The sequence below is a fragment of the Balaenoptera ricei genome, chromosome 4, assembly GCF_028023285.1.
Source record: "Balaenoptera ricei isolate mBalRic1 chromosome 4, mBalRic1.hap2, whole genome shotgun sequence".
Classification (NCBI taxonomy): domain Eukaryota; kingdom Metazoa; phylum Chordata; class Mammalia; order Artiodactyla; family Balaenopteridae; genus Balaenoptera; species Balaenoptera ricei.
This window is the reverse complement of record NC_082642.1, coordinates 158,062,402-158,078,249: the sequence shown is the minus strand read 5'-3', so window position 1 is coordinate 158,078,249 and position 15,848 is coordinate 158,062,402. Positions and strand designations below refer to the sequence as shown.

Below are 15,848 nucleotides of genomic sequence, written 5' to 3'. Positions count from 1 at the left end.
CTGGGCCCCAGTCCCCATCCTGATGTTATCTAGGGGCCCCCGAAACCACCAGTCATCTCCTTAGCATACAAAAGACATTCTTATCACTCCGGAGATTCCAAGGCTTTTAGGAGCTGTGTGCCAGGAACTGAGGACAAAGACCAGACATTTATTCCAAGAGGCAAGCTGTGCTGGGGCAGGGGCATTTTTCTAAAGGAGTTCTCCCCGTGCAGGGCAGGACGCCTGTGCTCGTGTGGACGGGCATCTTTCCAGGTGGAGACTGGAAGCACCCCTGGGTCTCCAGGGCTCATGGTCTGCAGACACACGCTCAGCTTAGCCGGGTGGCAGGCCCAGTGAGGGCTCGGTACCGAGTGGGGCACTTCTTGTGGAGGAGAGCATTGCCCTTCAACTTCTCTCCAGGACTCTCTGTGTCCTCCCTTCCAGTCTCAACACGCCCCCAGTACATTTCTCTCTCCCAGACTGTAATTGCGCTCTTACACAAGAGCAGCGAGTTTCAGCTGTGTTCTCTTTCCTCATGTCCTAGGAGAGGTTTGCTCCAGAATGTTTGACCCAGAAGGAGCAAACTTAGTTTAGCTCTTCCTTCTTGGGGTGCAGACTTAACCCCTCCAGGGCAAATGCGTGGGTTCGGAAGCTTTGTGAAGGCGTGAGGTCTACAAGGGCAGCCTGGGAGCTCTCCAAACGTGAATCAGGGTTAGGAGTGTTGTGCTGGGATAGGCACGCGCTGCAAAGGCCACACATTTACTTAGCAAGCATAGTGAGTGTCCCTTTGAACAGGATGTATATGTGGAAGGCTTGCCAGGCAAAGCAAGGGTCACTTGCTGCTGGGGGACTGCAGTGACGCTGGCCTTCTCGGTGTGAGGCCCTCTCTGAGCCACGGGCTTTGTGTCTGTAAAGGATGAATCCTTCCCCGGCCCCGGCCTGTGCAGCACCTGCAGGGCCCCTGCCATGTGGTAGCTCTGATGCCGTCGGGCAATAAGGGCCGTGTCTGTTCTCATTAGTGCCCACAGCTCTTCTCTGCCCAAGGAAGCATTGTGCCCATTGTACGGAGGAGGAAACTGAGGCCAAGAGAGGCTGGGGCACTCGGGCAAGGGAACTACTAAGAGCTGCTGAATAACAGAGGCTGGAACTGAACCCGAGTCGGCCTCCAGAAACGAGCTCCAACCGCAATACACCATAAACAGCACTGTTACTATTATTATTTACGTTTTTATTATTATCATTTCACTTAAGCTCCCACCCCCCCCCCCCCCCAGGAAAGAGACGGTGAAAATGGGAAAAAAGGAACTGAAAGGCACTAACCAACCCTTGCTTCTGTAAAACCATAGCAACAAACAGACCTCGGGAAACTGCATGGAATTCCCCCCGGAATCTTATTCCACAGTGTATGTTGGGGAACCCCACAGCCGTCACTGGGATGGATTGTATATTGTGAGCACATGGGTTTTTTCTGTCTAAGGCTGTTATGCATTCATATACTACAATATACTCTGGGAGCTTCTGGGCACTGCTGTGCTCTTTCCAGACCTTGGTGGACCCCTTACTTTGCAAGGGTAGAGCACGCAAAGTCGTAGTTGCAAATAGGAAATTTGGTTGACTCTTTTTTTGGCTTTGCATGACTTGAAATTCCAGGTACCCCATTAGCCTGGTATTTATGCTAAAATACTAACAGGTTGTGAAATTGTTTTGACGCCAGGTCTTTCCAAGGGCAGGTGCGAAATTCCTCATTGGAGGCCCTGCCCTTTGAGGTGTGAATGGGAGCAGTGTCTCCGGGAGGGCCACCTGTTTGTTTGGATAGAGGCATGTGGAATTCTGGGCTGAGTCAGCCCTCAGGTACTTCGCCTGGTGAAGACCAGGTAAAAGGACCCTCGGGTAAGCTGGGGTTTTGTTTGTGAGTTGGAACACACAGAGCAGCGGCATTGGGTGGAGGTGTGACCAAGTGCCTTCATTTTAAAGGAAGTGTCCTGTATATGTCTTTTAATGCATAGAGTCCATGGAGGAGAACAGCACATTCTTGGAGTTTTAAGCCAAGGAACGCTCACGTTAAACCACATGGTGTCGTAACAATACCTTCTGGTCGTGTACTATTACTGAAAAGCCTCGTTGTTCTTTTTAAAGTATCCCAACAAGAGAAGGGATGGAGAGTGTAGTTGGGGGTGGGGTATCAGAGCCCGTGTGGTCCAAGGCACACCCCTCGAGGGGATGAAATAGAGCATCTACCCAGCATTCCTTGGGGTTGGCTGCCATCTTGTTTCCAGCATTTTTCACCTCTGTTCACTGGGAGAGTCCTTATAGAAATACACCTTCAGCCAGGTATTGTGAACAAGCGGGCAAGTAGGGTTAACTTTATAGATGTTCTGAGAATAGTCAGCTCTGACGGAGTTTACTTTTTAAATTGAGTCTGTTCCAGAGTAGAAGTAATATTTTCTATCAGGCTCGTGCCATCTTAAAGAATACTTACAGGGCCAAGACTGGGTTGCAGAGTTGGGGAAGAAATCTGACTGGGAACTCTGAAGGACTAGTGAAGGGTCTTTACTTCCATTTTTATTTTGGAGTTCTTTCCCGCACGATGTCATATGGCGTGATCGAAGTGAAATATATTGGGTGACATAAACCTTTTAGGTCCTTTTTCTCAGCTGTATTCCTAATTCTTTTGTAGACAAAAGTAATTACATTATTTCCAGTTCTCTAGAGTGTTCTCAGAGAAGGAGGAGCTAAGGCAATCATACAAGAGGCTTAATTGAAAAGGAAAGTGGAAAAGTGTGGTGAGATTGACAGATTCTGAGGACTTTCTTGTTGGCAAGCAGTAGCAAAACCTGGGACTACCTAGGCCTGGAATTCTTCGGGCCCCTGTCTAAACAAAGGAATATAGTTTGAAGATAAGACCTATTTGCATAGGTGTGTGACTGAGTTTAAGGTCTGGAGGCTAGAGAGAAAAAAAAAACCTTGACTGATGGCCTCCCTGCAGTTATAACGAAATGTGCCCACTTTCACATCCTGAAGATGCTTCCCTCAGCTGCCTCCCCTCTTGACCCTTGGGGGTGGACCAGGGACCCTGACCCTTCACCTGTCAGCGCAGCTGCTCCTTGGGCTAAAGACTTGCACCTTCGAAACCCTCCCCATGTGGAGCCCGCCCACCCCCCATGAAAGGCTCTCCTATGTAGAGAGGAAGGGGATTTATCTGAATACACGGTTCAGCCTTCTGTTGCGTGATTTTTGAAATGGTTTGTGTAATCGAGGATTTCTTTGCTTGCTTTGGGAAACAAAATCTCAAGAATAAAGCAGGTGGATTTGTGGCTGGCTACTTTGAAGGGAGCTCGCTTCTGTGCGTCCAGATCTTGGCTTTGTGGAATCCTGCTCCAGGGCCTCTGCCACAGAAGCCAGACATCGCTTCAGTTTAACTTTAAAAATCCAGTACCGATATCAGACTGCTTCGGGGGGGGAGGCCCACACATTAAAGGTTTGACAGCCATATTTAAACAGCCCTGTATAATTGGGATGCTCCAAGGAGCTGACTTGTAAACTTCAGAAGGGAGCCTCATGAACACGATTGTGTTTGGGGCGGGGAGACTCTAGGGTCAAGATCAGGGTCTCTACCCGCTCGTCCATATTTAGGTAGAAGTCAACCCTGGACGCTCTGGCACTAGCTGGAAGGGTCTGCTTAACCTTGCATCAGGTGATTCTGCCTTCTGCTGTTCCAAGAGGGGACCCCTTGGGGATGCGGACAGCCTTGCCGCTATTTGCCTGGGTTGAGAGAATTTAATCCCCGTTGTGGATAACACCTTAATGCACTAAAAGAAGATTACTTATTTTCAAAGCGTCCTTTCCATTTTGTTCTCATCCATTTGGCAAATGGGACATTATTCCTCTCAGAGAGGCGGGGGCAGAACCTGGCCCTGGACATGGATTTGGCCTAATGGTCATCCCTCCAGCTGGACCCACAGGGACAGTGGTGGCATTTCGTTTGGCCGTATCAAAACTGATCAGATTGTTGATTTAATTAGTTTTTCCAGCTGAATATACTAAAGAATGGCCAAGAAATGGTTGGTCTATATGACAGGTGTTATTTAGAGGGTCAGAAAGCCATAGGGCCAGGGAAGACCCTCTGGGGGGGGTCTCTATGAAAGGGCATTCAGACCTTTAGATGTCCCATTTTTAGTGATTGCACTTACTTTCCTGATGTGACTTGAATGGTAATTGTGACCTTTGGAGGCTTGCATTCTAGAAGTTTTAAAGTCTTTTACAGTCTTTGTTGGATTATTTGTTTATTTGCTTCTAACCAGGTGCTTGGGCTGTCTGTGTATCAGGAATGGAGCAGTGCGGTAGCTTTTTGTAGAACTGGGTACAAACGGAAACCAAACTCTTTCTTGAGTCAGGGCGCTAATGAAGCTGTCAGTTTTCTCGGTAACATTCTAATTAGCTCAGTATAGACGTTTCCAAAGAAGAAGTCAACCAGTCACCGTCTGGTTTTTAATTTTAAGCAGTAAAACAGCCTCCGCTATTGAGACAAAGAACAGAGAATTTTCTCCGTGTCATGTCACTTGTGTGTATAACTCATCAGGCATCAAAATACATTCCTTCTGGGACTTCCCTGGTGGTCCAGTGGTTAAGACTCCACGCTCCCAGTGCAGGGGGCCCAGGTTCTATCTCTGGTCGGGGAACTAAGATCCCGCATGCCACGTGGCTCGGCCAAAAACAAAAACAAGTTCCTTCTCAAAGGATTGTTTATAGAGCATTTATTTTTAAAATGAATAGATGACATTTCTTATACAAACATTTTTTTTGTTCCACCCTTTGATGAACTCTGGAGATGCAATAACATGATGAAGATATAGCACTAATCCACGTAGATCAGTCCTCTGAGAGGGACTTCACAAGAACGCATGAAAATAAGGGTTGTGCAATTCTCTGCCAGTATTTGGTAAAGGCGAGATTTTCTTTTTCTAGCCCTGCACTGTCCAGAGCATTTATAGCGGACGCTGGAGATGGGCCCCTTGCTGGGGGGCCTGGTATAGTACAGGTCAGGTTTTTGTTGGAGGGGCAGGTAGGCCCCGAGTGGAGAGGGTCGGGGAGAGGGTTAGCCAGGGATCAGCGGGGGGGGGGGGGGGGGGGGAACGACATGTTTTTAGTCTGAACTTTGTGACATAGCAGTTACCCCGACAAAGTAACTGTTTTGACAGTCTTTCTACTTGGTATTTTAGGTTCTAAATCCACCAGAGAATTAAAAGCATTTTTCCTTTCTTCCCAAGTGACACCATCCAATGTGGGGTCAGCAGTTCCCTTGGGAATGTGGGATCCATCCCGCCGTACTCTCAGCCTCTGCCGACCCGGCTTTGGCCAGACGCACTGGCCACCTGCTGGACCCCCTCCATCCTCTCCCACTGCCCTTCCTCCCTGCCTTTGCACAGCTGGCACCTGGCCTTGTGGTCATCCCACACTGGGCTTGCTTGGCATCTTGCCAGGAGGGTGGCCGACCCCTCGTTCTGGAAGGTCTGCTCCAGCAGGGGGATTCTGTGGCAGAAACTCGATACTCCTCTGTGAGGCAACAGCTCTCACACTCATCCCTCTAAAATGCTTTGCGATTTATGTCAGGAATATGGTCAGGTCTATTCCTGATGTAATTATTTTGTCTCGTAGGTCTTTAAATGAGCTCATTTTATAATTCTATTTTTGTTAAGGCTATATCATTTTGTAACTGTTTAATATTTCATTCGTTCTTTGAATTATCCCTGCCTCTTTGAAAACCACAATAGGTTAAAATGTATTTAAATAGAAACAATTTCTTGTGTTCTGGGTACGTTTTTTATTTTTTCCTTGTAACATCCACAAGAAATTCTCTTTTTAAGGCCCATTTTTAGTGAGAGACGGTGGCTAATGGCGTTCACTCCATGTGAATGTGGAACTGTCTGGGCAGTTTAAAATCAGCTGCATGGAGAAATAGAACAAAGCCATGTTTAAAGAAAAAAATCTTTATGAGTGGAAAGATCCTAACTAGATTTGGGCAAGCCAGAGTGAGCTCCCAGGAGTCCATCAGGAAGAAAAGATCTGAAATTTTGCTTCTAGTTTTCAAATTGCTGCATAATAGAAAAGGTGTGAGTCTGGATATTCCTCCATATTTGAAACTCTGAATTCTTGTCCTTGCTCATTTATAGAGTCCAGATTATTTTGTTCAGCGAAACGAAGATGGGTAAGGTGCAAGCTCTCCTCTCTCTTGCGTAAAGTTCCGTGGTTTTATGGCCTCTTCTCTAGGTGGTGTTTTGTCATGTGGTGGCTGAGACCATCCAGTTCCTGGTCAGCGTGGGGCTACCCTCGTCCGAGGACACGGGGCGGCCGCTCTACAGTGTGCGGCTCTCCCCGCTTCATCTACAGGTAAAGTTGGGGAGACTGAGCGAGTCCTAGGAAAACAGTTCTCATAAACCTGCAGGGTGAGAGGGGTGCGATCACAGACATGGATGCTCCTGTTTGCGTTAATTACCGTTCATTCCATAAGTTTCGGACTGTCACCTTCCATATTATATTGTCTCTGTAGGAAATAAAGTGTGTGTGAAATAGGTGTATGTATACACACACACACATATGTACACACATAGGTATATACACAGACACATATATATACACACACACATATGTACACGTATATATAACGAATTCAGAGTTTCCCATCCATCAAATACGGGAGATACGGTATTTTTCAAGGCACTGAAGCATATCAAGGGTGTTGTCGACTGCTAGATTAAGGTAAATGGCATCTGAGAGGAGGAAAGTGGTTCTATTTCAGGATCAAGTACTAGACCTCAGAAGTCTCCTGCAGCTTGGAAAACAGCTTAGGGGCTGGACTTGGCATTCCTCCTTTTAGTGTTTGAAAAAGTCAGCTTTAAAAGACCCCTTATTATTTTTATATGTTAAAGGATGAGTACTACCATTATTTTTTGGATAATAGACATTATTATAATAATTATACTAGACTTACATAATTATAACTTTTATGATTGATATCTTTATATATTGTATATATAACATTAATAATTATACATAAAGCAATTATAAATAGAGACATATGTAATAATTATAATAGACTTGTTAGTGAAACTTCTGGATGCCTAAACCATCAGATAGCATGTCACACACACAGAAGCAGAAGTTCACTGAAGCTCTTGTTTAGCCGGTGTGTAAAGACTGTGAATTTCTGGGTCTGTTTCAGGGGTCACTGCTGATTCAAGTTGTTCCCTCTCCTCTGTCCTTGTGCTTGACTGCTAATTTGGGGAACGAGCGCAAATCATTCAGGGTTCTCAACCACAAGGGAAGATTATATTCCATTTGCTTTGCTTAAAAGACATGGTTTTAAACAACCAGAGCAAACAAAAATTTCTGGCTCCCTAAATGGCTTTTCTCTGAAACCCAGCCTCCCCACCCCTACCCTGGTAACATTCCCTTTCCGAGAGTCGAAGAGGTTAAGTTGACCTCGCGGACTTGTCAGATGTTAAAGCCCTCCTACTCCCCGACTAGTTTTTTGGACAATGTGATTAGAAGATTATTTTAAAGTCTGGGACACACGTACCCAACATGACACACGTTTCAGGATGGGGTGAGTCCAGCAAGGACCACAGACATTCACCGAGGAAACGTAGTTTCTGAGATGCTGTTTATGTGCCATTTTCAGCAGCTCAGATACAGGTAACACAATTGTATCTTTGATCTCTTACCATAGTTTAAAAGCAGCCTGTGGATTACCTCTCAGAGCAGAGGCAGCTGCTAGAGGTTGGTGAGTTATTAATGCTCATGGCAGGAAGCATTCCCCCCCTCTGCTGTTCTTCAGATAAAAGATGCATAGAGACGAGCAGCTAAGCCCTCTCCCCGACCTGGTGGGAGCGACTCGGGGACTGTGGCAATGAAATTAAAGTGCACTTTTGCGAGAGTCACCCAGAATTATAGGGCAAGGGAAGCATCATTTCTCTTACCTCATGCTAGTTGCTAGCATGAGGGAGAGTACTGAGTACTGAGAAAACAAGTCTAAAGCCATTCTCTCCTTCCCTTTCCCTGGGTGGTGGGGCGGAGGCGTGGAGGTGGGAAGGGTCAAGATGTTGGCTTTAGAATGGGTCTCCAGCTGAAGAAGGAAGGATGGCGTATTAGTTTGCTCTAGCTGCTGAAACAAATCACCATAATCTTAGCTGAAAACAACACACATTTATCATGTCACCATTCTGGGGGTCTGATGTCCAACACAGGCTAAAATCCTGGTGTTGGTGGGCTGCCTTCCTTTCTGGAAGCTCTCGGGGGAGAATCTGTTTCCTTGCTCACCCGTCATCAGCAGGATTCAGCTCCTTATGGTTGTAGGACTGAGGGTCGGATTCCTTGCTGGCTGTCAGCTAAGGGCAAGGTCCCAGGTTCGAGAGGCGACCTCACTCCTGGGTTCCTGGCATCTTTCTCTATCTTCCAGTCACATCTCCCTGGCATGCTCGTCTATCTTCCTCTTCCATTTTTAAGGGCTCCTATGCTTCCCCAGGGATCACTGGGCTAATGCAGGGTTGTCACCACACCCCAAGGTCCTTACCCTAATCACACCTGTAGAGTCCCTTTTGCCACGGGAGGTAATATATCCACAGGTTCTAAGGATTGGGGTGTGGACATCTTTGGGGGAGCAGGCGTTATTCTGCCACAACAGATGGGTAGGGCCGGAAGGGGCATCGGGAGAGATCAGAGTCCAAGTGGAGGTTGTGTAGTGGCCCCGGCAAGAGAGGATAAGAATGCTGATGGCTCTGTACACAACCCTCGGGGGCTGTGTCAGCGTGTGGGGCTGGACAAGGCGTCCGGCTCCCTTCTCTTTGTCCCTCCGGCTCCATTATGCCTTGGTGAGGCTCTCAGGAGAGAGCTGCAAAGCAGAGGGCTGGTCATCAAGAGGCTGCAGGGTTTTCATGGCACCTGGCCTTTAGCCCCGACCCTGACGTTCCTCTCCAAGTGACAGGTTGAGGCAGAGGAAGGCGCCGGGGAGGGCGGGGTGGGCTACACAACGGGGAAGGGGAGGTCAGGGGATTTGGGACCCTCCTTTCCATTTTGAAAGCACACGGTATGCCAACGAGGCGATAAATAACGGTCTAAGAAAACAAATGAACACACAGACACATTTTGAGGCTCCAGTGAAGAGAGCAGTTCTCCAATCTTTTTTTTTTTTTTTTCTTTAATAGCTGGAGCTCCACATGAAGGAGAAGAGAGAAGACATTCAGATCAAGTGGTCCTTCATCAGCGCGCCAGAGATGGCCATTACGATCCAGCCCAAGGCACCGGGGGAGGTCAGTCCGTGAGTTACTGTGATTCCTCCCTCGTGTATGTGCAAACATGGCACATTATGACCACCTGCTCTGGGAGACGGAGCCTCTGATTAATGCGTGTCTGATGTGTGATCCCGGGGAATGCACAGGGCACTGATGGGGCAACGTTGGTGGGTGGGGTGGGGGGTAGGGGAGGTGGGGAGGGCCTTCCGTGGATTTAATGCCAGCTCTCACCTGGGCTGCACCTGCAGTCACCTGGCAGCTTTTAAAAATCCTGAAGCCTGCCCCGTCCCCCAGGCAGGTTTAATTGGACCGGGGATTTTTTAAAGCACTTGTGTGCAGCACTTGTGTGCAGTGGTTGAAAACCATGGCAGTGATGGAACCTAGGTCTTCCTCACCGTTCTATCACCCCTGACCCTCAGACGCTTGCCTTCACTGTGAGGGCGCTCCACTCGCCTACAGCTCAGCCTGAGTCCAAAGCCTGGCTTCCAAGGCCACCACCTCCTTTCTCTCCACAGCTTTTGCAAAGCTGCATCTCAAGTCTGAAGGTGATCTCCCCGCTTCCTGTGGTCTTGGGGGTGTGAGGAAGTGAATTTGGGAGCAGGAGGGGCCTGCTGAGTCACGTGGGTGCTGTCACTTTCAGTTGCTGGAAAGATTGTTCAAAATTTAATCATTTGTCCATAAATATTATAACTGTTTGTGCCTTGATATAGGTGTAGGCAGTTTGTTTTTAAGACTAAGAAGTTTGAATTGTAATTCTTTTCCCTTGCATACGTCAGAAGTGGAATTGTTGCCTGACCGTTTAGTTGTACAAAGTACACATGTTAAGTCTTTCCCTAGTCACTGGTTTATTTTCTTTTTCTCCTTCCCGCCCACGTTTGCATCTGCTTTCCCCCACATGGCACTGCTTTTTCAGGCCTACAGTACACACAGAACGGTTCTGTAAACTGCTCCCCTGCCACCTCTGACATCAGACCTTCCAGAGTTCAAGATTGCTCTGCTGGTCTTCATAGCAGAGTGTATCCCGCCGCGGGGGTACTGAGTTCTGTGCTCAAAAACTACTCAAATTAAGTGTTTTCCTCTGTGTGGTTACGTTACCAACTTGATGTGAGTTAATGTAAGCAGATGTAAGCATTTGCTTCTGTTAGTACAGTTTCAGGTTTTGTCCCCCATCTTTGTTGATTTACATATTTTTTGAACGTGCAGAATATTAACATAGTTCAACAGTCAAAATTACATGAACTATTGTGTGCAGAAGTCCAGTCTCCATCCCTCTCCCCTCCACCCCATCCATCCCCTGCTCTCTGCTCGCTTGTCTCTTTCGTTTTCGTTTACCCATCCTAGGTTTCTTTTTGCAAAATGGACCTTATTGCCCCATTCTTAACCCACTCAGTGGCATGCTGTATGCAGTCTTCACACCTTGCTCCCCACAAGGCCCTGTACATTTCTCTGCCAACCATGGGCTCCCCGTATTAATGAGAAGCATGACTTTCCCAATGAAGTAATCCTGTGGGATTAAACCAGCCCCTTGGAGCTGGGTCCTGTGGGCTTAGTAACCCCTTGGGCCCCTGGCGGTTGAGGTGGCATGGGGGCAGGGGGACAGCTATAAAGGAAGGTCCCCAAGTCATCTGCTCTGCGGATCTAAAATGTGATGGACCCTGAGCACCCCAGAACCCATCTTTCCCCCTTGGTTTCCTCCTCTGTAAAGTGAGGAGAAATGGGCGGGTTAAAAAAGATAGAAATAGATAAACCAAGTGCAGCACAGCCATACAATGGACTATTCTTCAGTCATAAAAAGATTGGAGTACTAATATGTGCTAGCTTATGAATGAACCTCGAAAACATTGTGCTAAGTAAAAGAAGCCAGACATAAATGACCATGTCATATGATCCCATTCCTATGAAATACCCAGAATACACAAATCCATGAAGATGCAAAGCAGATTAGTGGCTGTCAGGGGCTGTTGCGGGGAAGGATTGGGGAGTGACTGCTAATGAGTAAAGGGTTTACTTTGGAGGTGATGGAAATATTTTGGAACTAGATAGAGGTGATAGTTTTACAACACCGTGTATGTATGTACTAAACACCACTGAAATGCATACCTTAAAATGGTTACATTTATGTTATGTGAATTCACCTCATTTTAAAAATAAGTGTATCAAGAACGTATTGCAATAAGAGAAAGATGATGGCAGAGCGGTTCTCAGTGCAGACCCTGGAGCCTTAGTGCCTGGGCTTAACTCTCAGCTCTGCCACTTATGAGCTGCGAGACCCCACACATGTTAATTAATTTCTCTGTGCCTCAGTTTCCTCGTCTGTAAAATGGGGATGATGATTTTCAAGGTGGTTGTGGGGATTCAACTAGTTAATATGTGTAAATGCGTAGCATCGAGCCTGACACATCCTAAGAGTGACGTAAATGTGAGCCATTTCGATTATTATTAGGTTAGAGTTCCTGGCAGAGAGTAGATTTTCAATAAATGGCAGATTTGGCCTAAGTTTGCTGTAACAAGGCCTGGCCAGCTGGTTGTCCTTGGGATACCACAGACCAATTTCTGAAATCACTTCCAGCCCCGCAAGTTGGAAGATTTTTCAGTAGGTCTGTGGTCCTGGTGGAAATCAAGTCCTGCCGGTGTCCATCCCCCTGCGCAGCGGGGGCTGGAGCCCCACAGTGGGGACGTTTACACCAGAAGTGGCGAGGGGCACCGAGGGCCCTGGAGCCGTCAATGGCAGAGCCAGAATCATGGCCCGGCGCTCACCACACCGCAGCTGCTCTCCTGAAACCACGGAATGATGGCGTGGATGCCAGCAGAGCTGGCAGAGTTTGCCGTTTTCCTTTAGCAAGTGTCCAGCCAGATCCAGCTTTTAAGAGTTCAAAACAAAAGCTATTATATTTAAACAAGGCTTTTAACTGAGATTTTAAAAACTAGATCCTCCTTGCTTAAAAAATGAGAGATAAGGCATGCAGAAAAGTGCACATATTGTAAGCGCGCAGCTCATTGAAGCTTTCACACACTGACCGTTCGTGAGAACCCAGCACCCAGCTCAACAAACAGAGCAGGGTCAGTTCCCCAGAAAACCCCCTCTACCCGCTTCCACTCACTACCTGCAGCCCCCGCAAAGGGTAACCGTGCTCCTGACTTCTAACATGTATCAGTTATCTATGCTTGCAACTAATAATTACCTCAAACCCAGCAGCGTGAAACAACACACATTTACCTCATAGTATCTGTCGGTCAGTCCAGGCTTAACTGGGTCCCCTGCTTGGGCTCTCATGGGCTGTCATCACGGTCTGGGCTGACTGCCCTTCCTAGAGCTCGGGATCCTCTTCCAGTCTCCTATGGTTGTTGGCAAAACTCGGTTCCTTGTGGTTGTAGGACTGAGGTCCTCAGTTCCTTGATGGCTGTGGGCTGGGGCTGCTCTCAGCTCCTTGAAGCCCTGCAGTTCTGTGCCATGTGGCCCCCTCACACGTGGAAGCTGACTTCTTAGAGGTTAGCGGGAGAATCTCTTGCTCTGGTTTGCTAAGAGGGAGTTGTATATAACATAACCTTTGGCCATCACATCACTTTGCCGTATTCCGTTGGCTGGAAGCAAGTCACAGGTGCCACCTCGCCTCAAGGTGAGGGGATGATGCAGAACATGACTCGTTGAGGGTCATCTTAGAATTCTGCCCACAAGCAGCATTAGCTTAGTTTTGCCTGTTTTGGTACTTTAAATAAAGGAATCTTGCAGTACTATGTATGTGTTTTTCTGTGTTTGTTTTCTTTCACTTAACATTATGTCTGTGAGATTCATCTGTGTCATTGTGTGTGCTTGTACATTGTTTGTGCTCATTGCCCTGTGGTGTTCCGTTGTGTGACTGCACCATAACTTGTGTATCTGTTCAGGTATTGATGGATACTTAGGTAGTTTCCAGTTTGGAGTCATTATGAATAGTGGTGCTGTGAACATTCTAGAACACATGAGCGCGTTTCTGTTGGGTATTAATTATTGTAGCCTTATAGAGCTTGACATCTGGTGATGTAAGTCATCCTGCTCTGTTATTCTTCTGCAAGCTTGTCTTCATTTTTATTGACCCTTTCCATTTACTTGAATACCATTTATTTTTTTTCCTCTTATTTTTTTTGATGTGGACCATTTTTAAAGTCTTTATTGAATTTGTTACATTATTGCTTCTGCTTTTGTTTTTTTTTTTTGTTTGTTTTTTTTTGGCTGCAAAGCGTGTGGGATCTTAGCTCCCCAACCAGGGATCGAACCCGCAACCCCTGCATTGGAAAGTGATGTTTTAACCACTGGACCACCAGGGAAGTCCCTTGACTACCTTTTAATTAAAAAAAAAATCAATCAAACATCAGGCAAGAAAGAAAAAACATGTGCCTATATGTTTACGGGAAAGGACTGAAAAGATAGCCACAGAAATGTTAACACATGTCTATGTTGCACATGTCTTATCTTTAACTTAAAAACAAGGAGGATGAATGACTTCTGAGATCGACAAAGATAAGAATGAGTGAGCGTCTCACTGTCCTAGTCTGATCTCCTGGAGCCCTGGTGACCCCAAGTCTGTTTCGTCCCAGGGACATCCGGAGAGCCATGCATTTGCTTGCCCACTTGTCCACGTGCCTGGTTACGAGATGGTTTGGTGACTCCCTCCTCTTTCGGCAGGACCAGGCGGTTGGGGCAGATGCAGTCTCTGAAAGTCTCAAGGATATTTTGAAGCACCTGGTTAGCTCTGCCTCCCCATCAGTGGTTCTGAGCACAAAGCCTACGGATGTGAGGGAAGTTCAGGTAAACCAGTTCACGGGGTGTGGGTGCTTCATGACCCCCTGAAGGACCGCGGTCCACCCGCTTGGAGAATTTGTGTGCATTTCCCATGCTCGCTCCCCACCCCCGCACCTTGCCTCTGCCCACCCCTGTCGTGGTAGAGCTTGCTGGTGGGTGATGACCATGGTCTGGGGCAAAGCTCTGAGTTCAGGGCACAGGGTTCCGAAGCCCCACGGGAGGGAAGGAAGAGGTGTCCGGCCCACTCAGCAGAGTCCAAGCCGAAGTAGCCCAGATCCTCTCCTTTTAGGGACCAGAACTTGACTTTTTGCTGTGCCCCCAGAGCCTGTTGTCTGGGATCGCACCCTTCCAGAACTGAGGTACCTGGGAACTGCCCCGAGGCAGGCAGAGGAAGCACACTGGACCCACAGACTTTTAGCCCAGGACGGGGACAGCCTCCGTCCACACTGCCTCTTGGGGGTCTGTCGCCCTCAGGCAGTGTGGACACATGAGGCCATCTCCTCTGTGGGGTCCTTCCCATGCTGACGACCCCCCTCCCCATTCTGGGGCCCTCCCCACCGCCTGATTAGGTGCTAATTCTCTGGCTAAATTCACGTCCAGGGCATTCGCCCAGGACAGCCTCCCTGGGCTTGGTCCCGCACATCTCTTTTGGCGACACATCTAAAAACCTTGGCTTGAGGTGAATTAATTCTCCCAATCATGAGGAGATCTTTTCGTGATGACTCTGCAAAACATACATTTACAGTCCCTAAAGTTATTTTTCCTATGTCTTTCCAGTATTTTTTTGTGGCATAGTAGAATATCCACTGTTATTATATAGTGGGTGGTGAAGTCATTGTGAAAGTATAACTTTTTTTTTTTTTTAAGTCTTTATTGAATTTGTTACAATATGGCTTCTGTTTTTTATGTTTTGGTGTTTTGGCCAGGAGGCATGTGGGAGCTTAGCTCCCTGACCAGGGATCGAACCCTCACCCTCTGCCTTAACCCTGGACAGCCAGGGAAGTCCCTAAAGTATAACTTTTAATATGATCTTTTGATGCAGGCTCTTGGTCTCTGGTTCCCGTTAGGGCATCACCACTGTGCCTGTGTAGAGCCTGGAGACAAAATCTCTTTGATTCACTGCACAGATATCAGGGGATCACAGTGCTTTGTGGTTCGCCCTGGGTGCTGAAGGTTATCAGAACATAAGAAACCTGATGCAGCAGAAGGGGCATCTGAGTAAGCAGACAAGCAGAGGGAGGGGTTTGTGGGCGTGCGTGCACCGTTCTCAGGGGTGTGCCGCCGGGTGGGGCTCGGCCCCAGAGATTGGGGGTCAGGCCAGGCTTCCCAGGGGTGAGAGCAGAGGCTTGGCCGTTCTCTCTTTCAGTAATTCTATCCTGGTGGCTTAGTTCAAATCAGAGGTGCCTGTTTTGGATATGACTATACCTTTTTAATGTCAAAATTTGAGAAACTTCACAAAATAGTACTGCCTTTTTAGAATACATTGATTCAGAAAATAAAGGGACCAAGACTACTATAAATTCAATAATGCTTTTAAATAAATTTGTAGAGTGTATGTATCAAAATAACACGCATATTATATTAGGGTACTCTAGAGAAACAGAACCAATGGATGTGTGTGTGTGTGTGTGTGTGTGTGTATAAAATAGCCTCCATAACTGCATGAGCCAATTATATATTTATGTATAAACTATATATATTTATATATATAAGGAGACTTATTCTAGGCAGTTGGCTCATGCCAGAGGCTGACAAGCCCCAAGAGTTGCAGGAGAAGCCAGCAGGCTGGGACCCAGGAGAGC

The 15,848-nt window shown here is 47.3% G+C and overlaps 1 protein-coding gene across 3 annotated transcripts in view; it reads left to right on the top strand.

Annotated features, from left to right (window-relative positions):
- The window catches only part of C2CD2 (C2 calcium dependent domain containing 2), a 60,984-nt gene that overhangs the window by 19,480 nt on the left and 25,656 nt on the right, over window positions 1–15,848 (top strand). For all 3 annotated transcript variants that reach the window (XM_059921612.1, XM_059921611.1, XM_059921613.1), the window contains exons 3-5: window positions 6,247–6,366; window positions 9,180–9,284; window positions 13,930–14,052. In XM_059921612.1, the coding sequence (XP_059777595.1) occupies window positions 6,247–6,366; window positions 9,180–9,284; window positions 13,930–14,052 (348 nt within the window). The remainder of the gene's footprint in view (window positions 1–6,246; window positions 6,367–9,179; window positions 9,285–13,929; window positions 14,053–15,848) is intronic.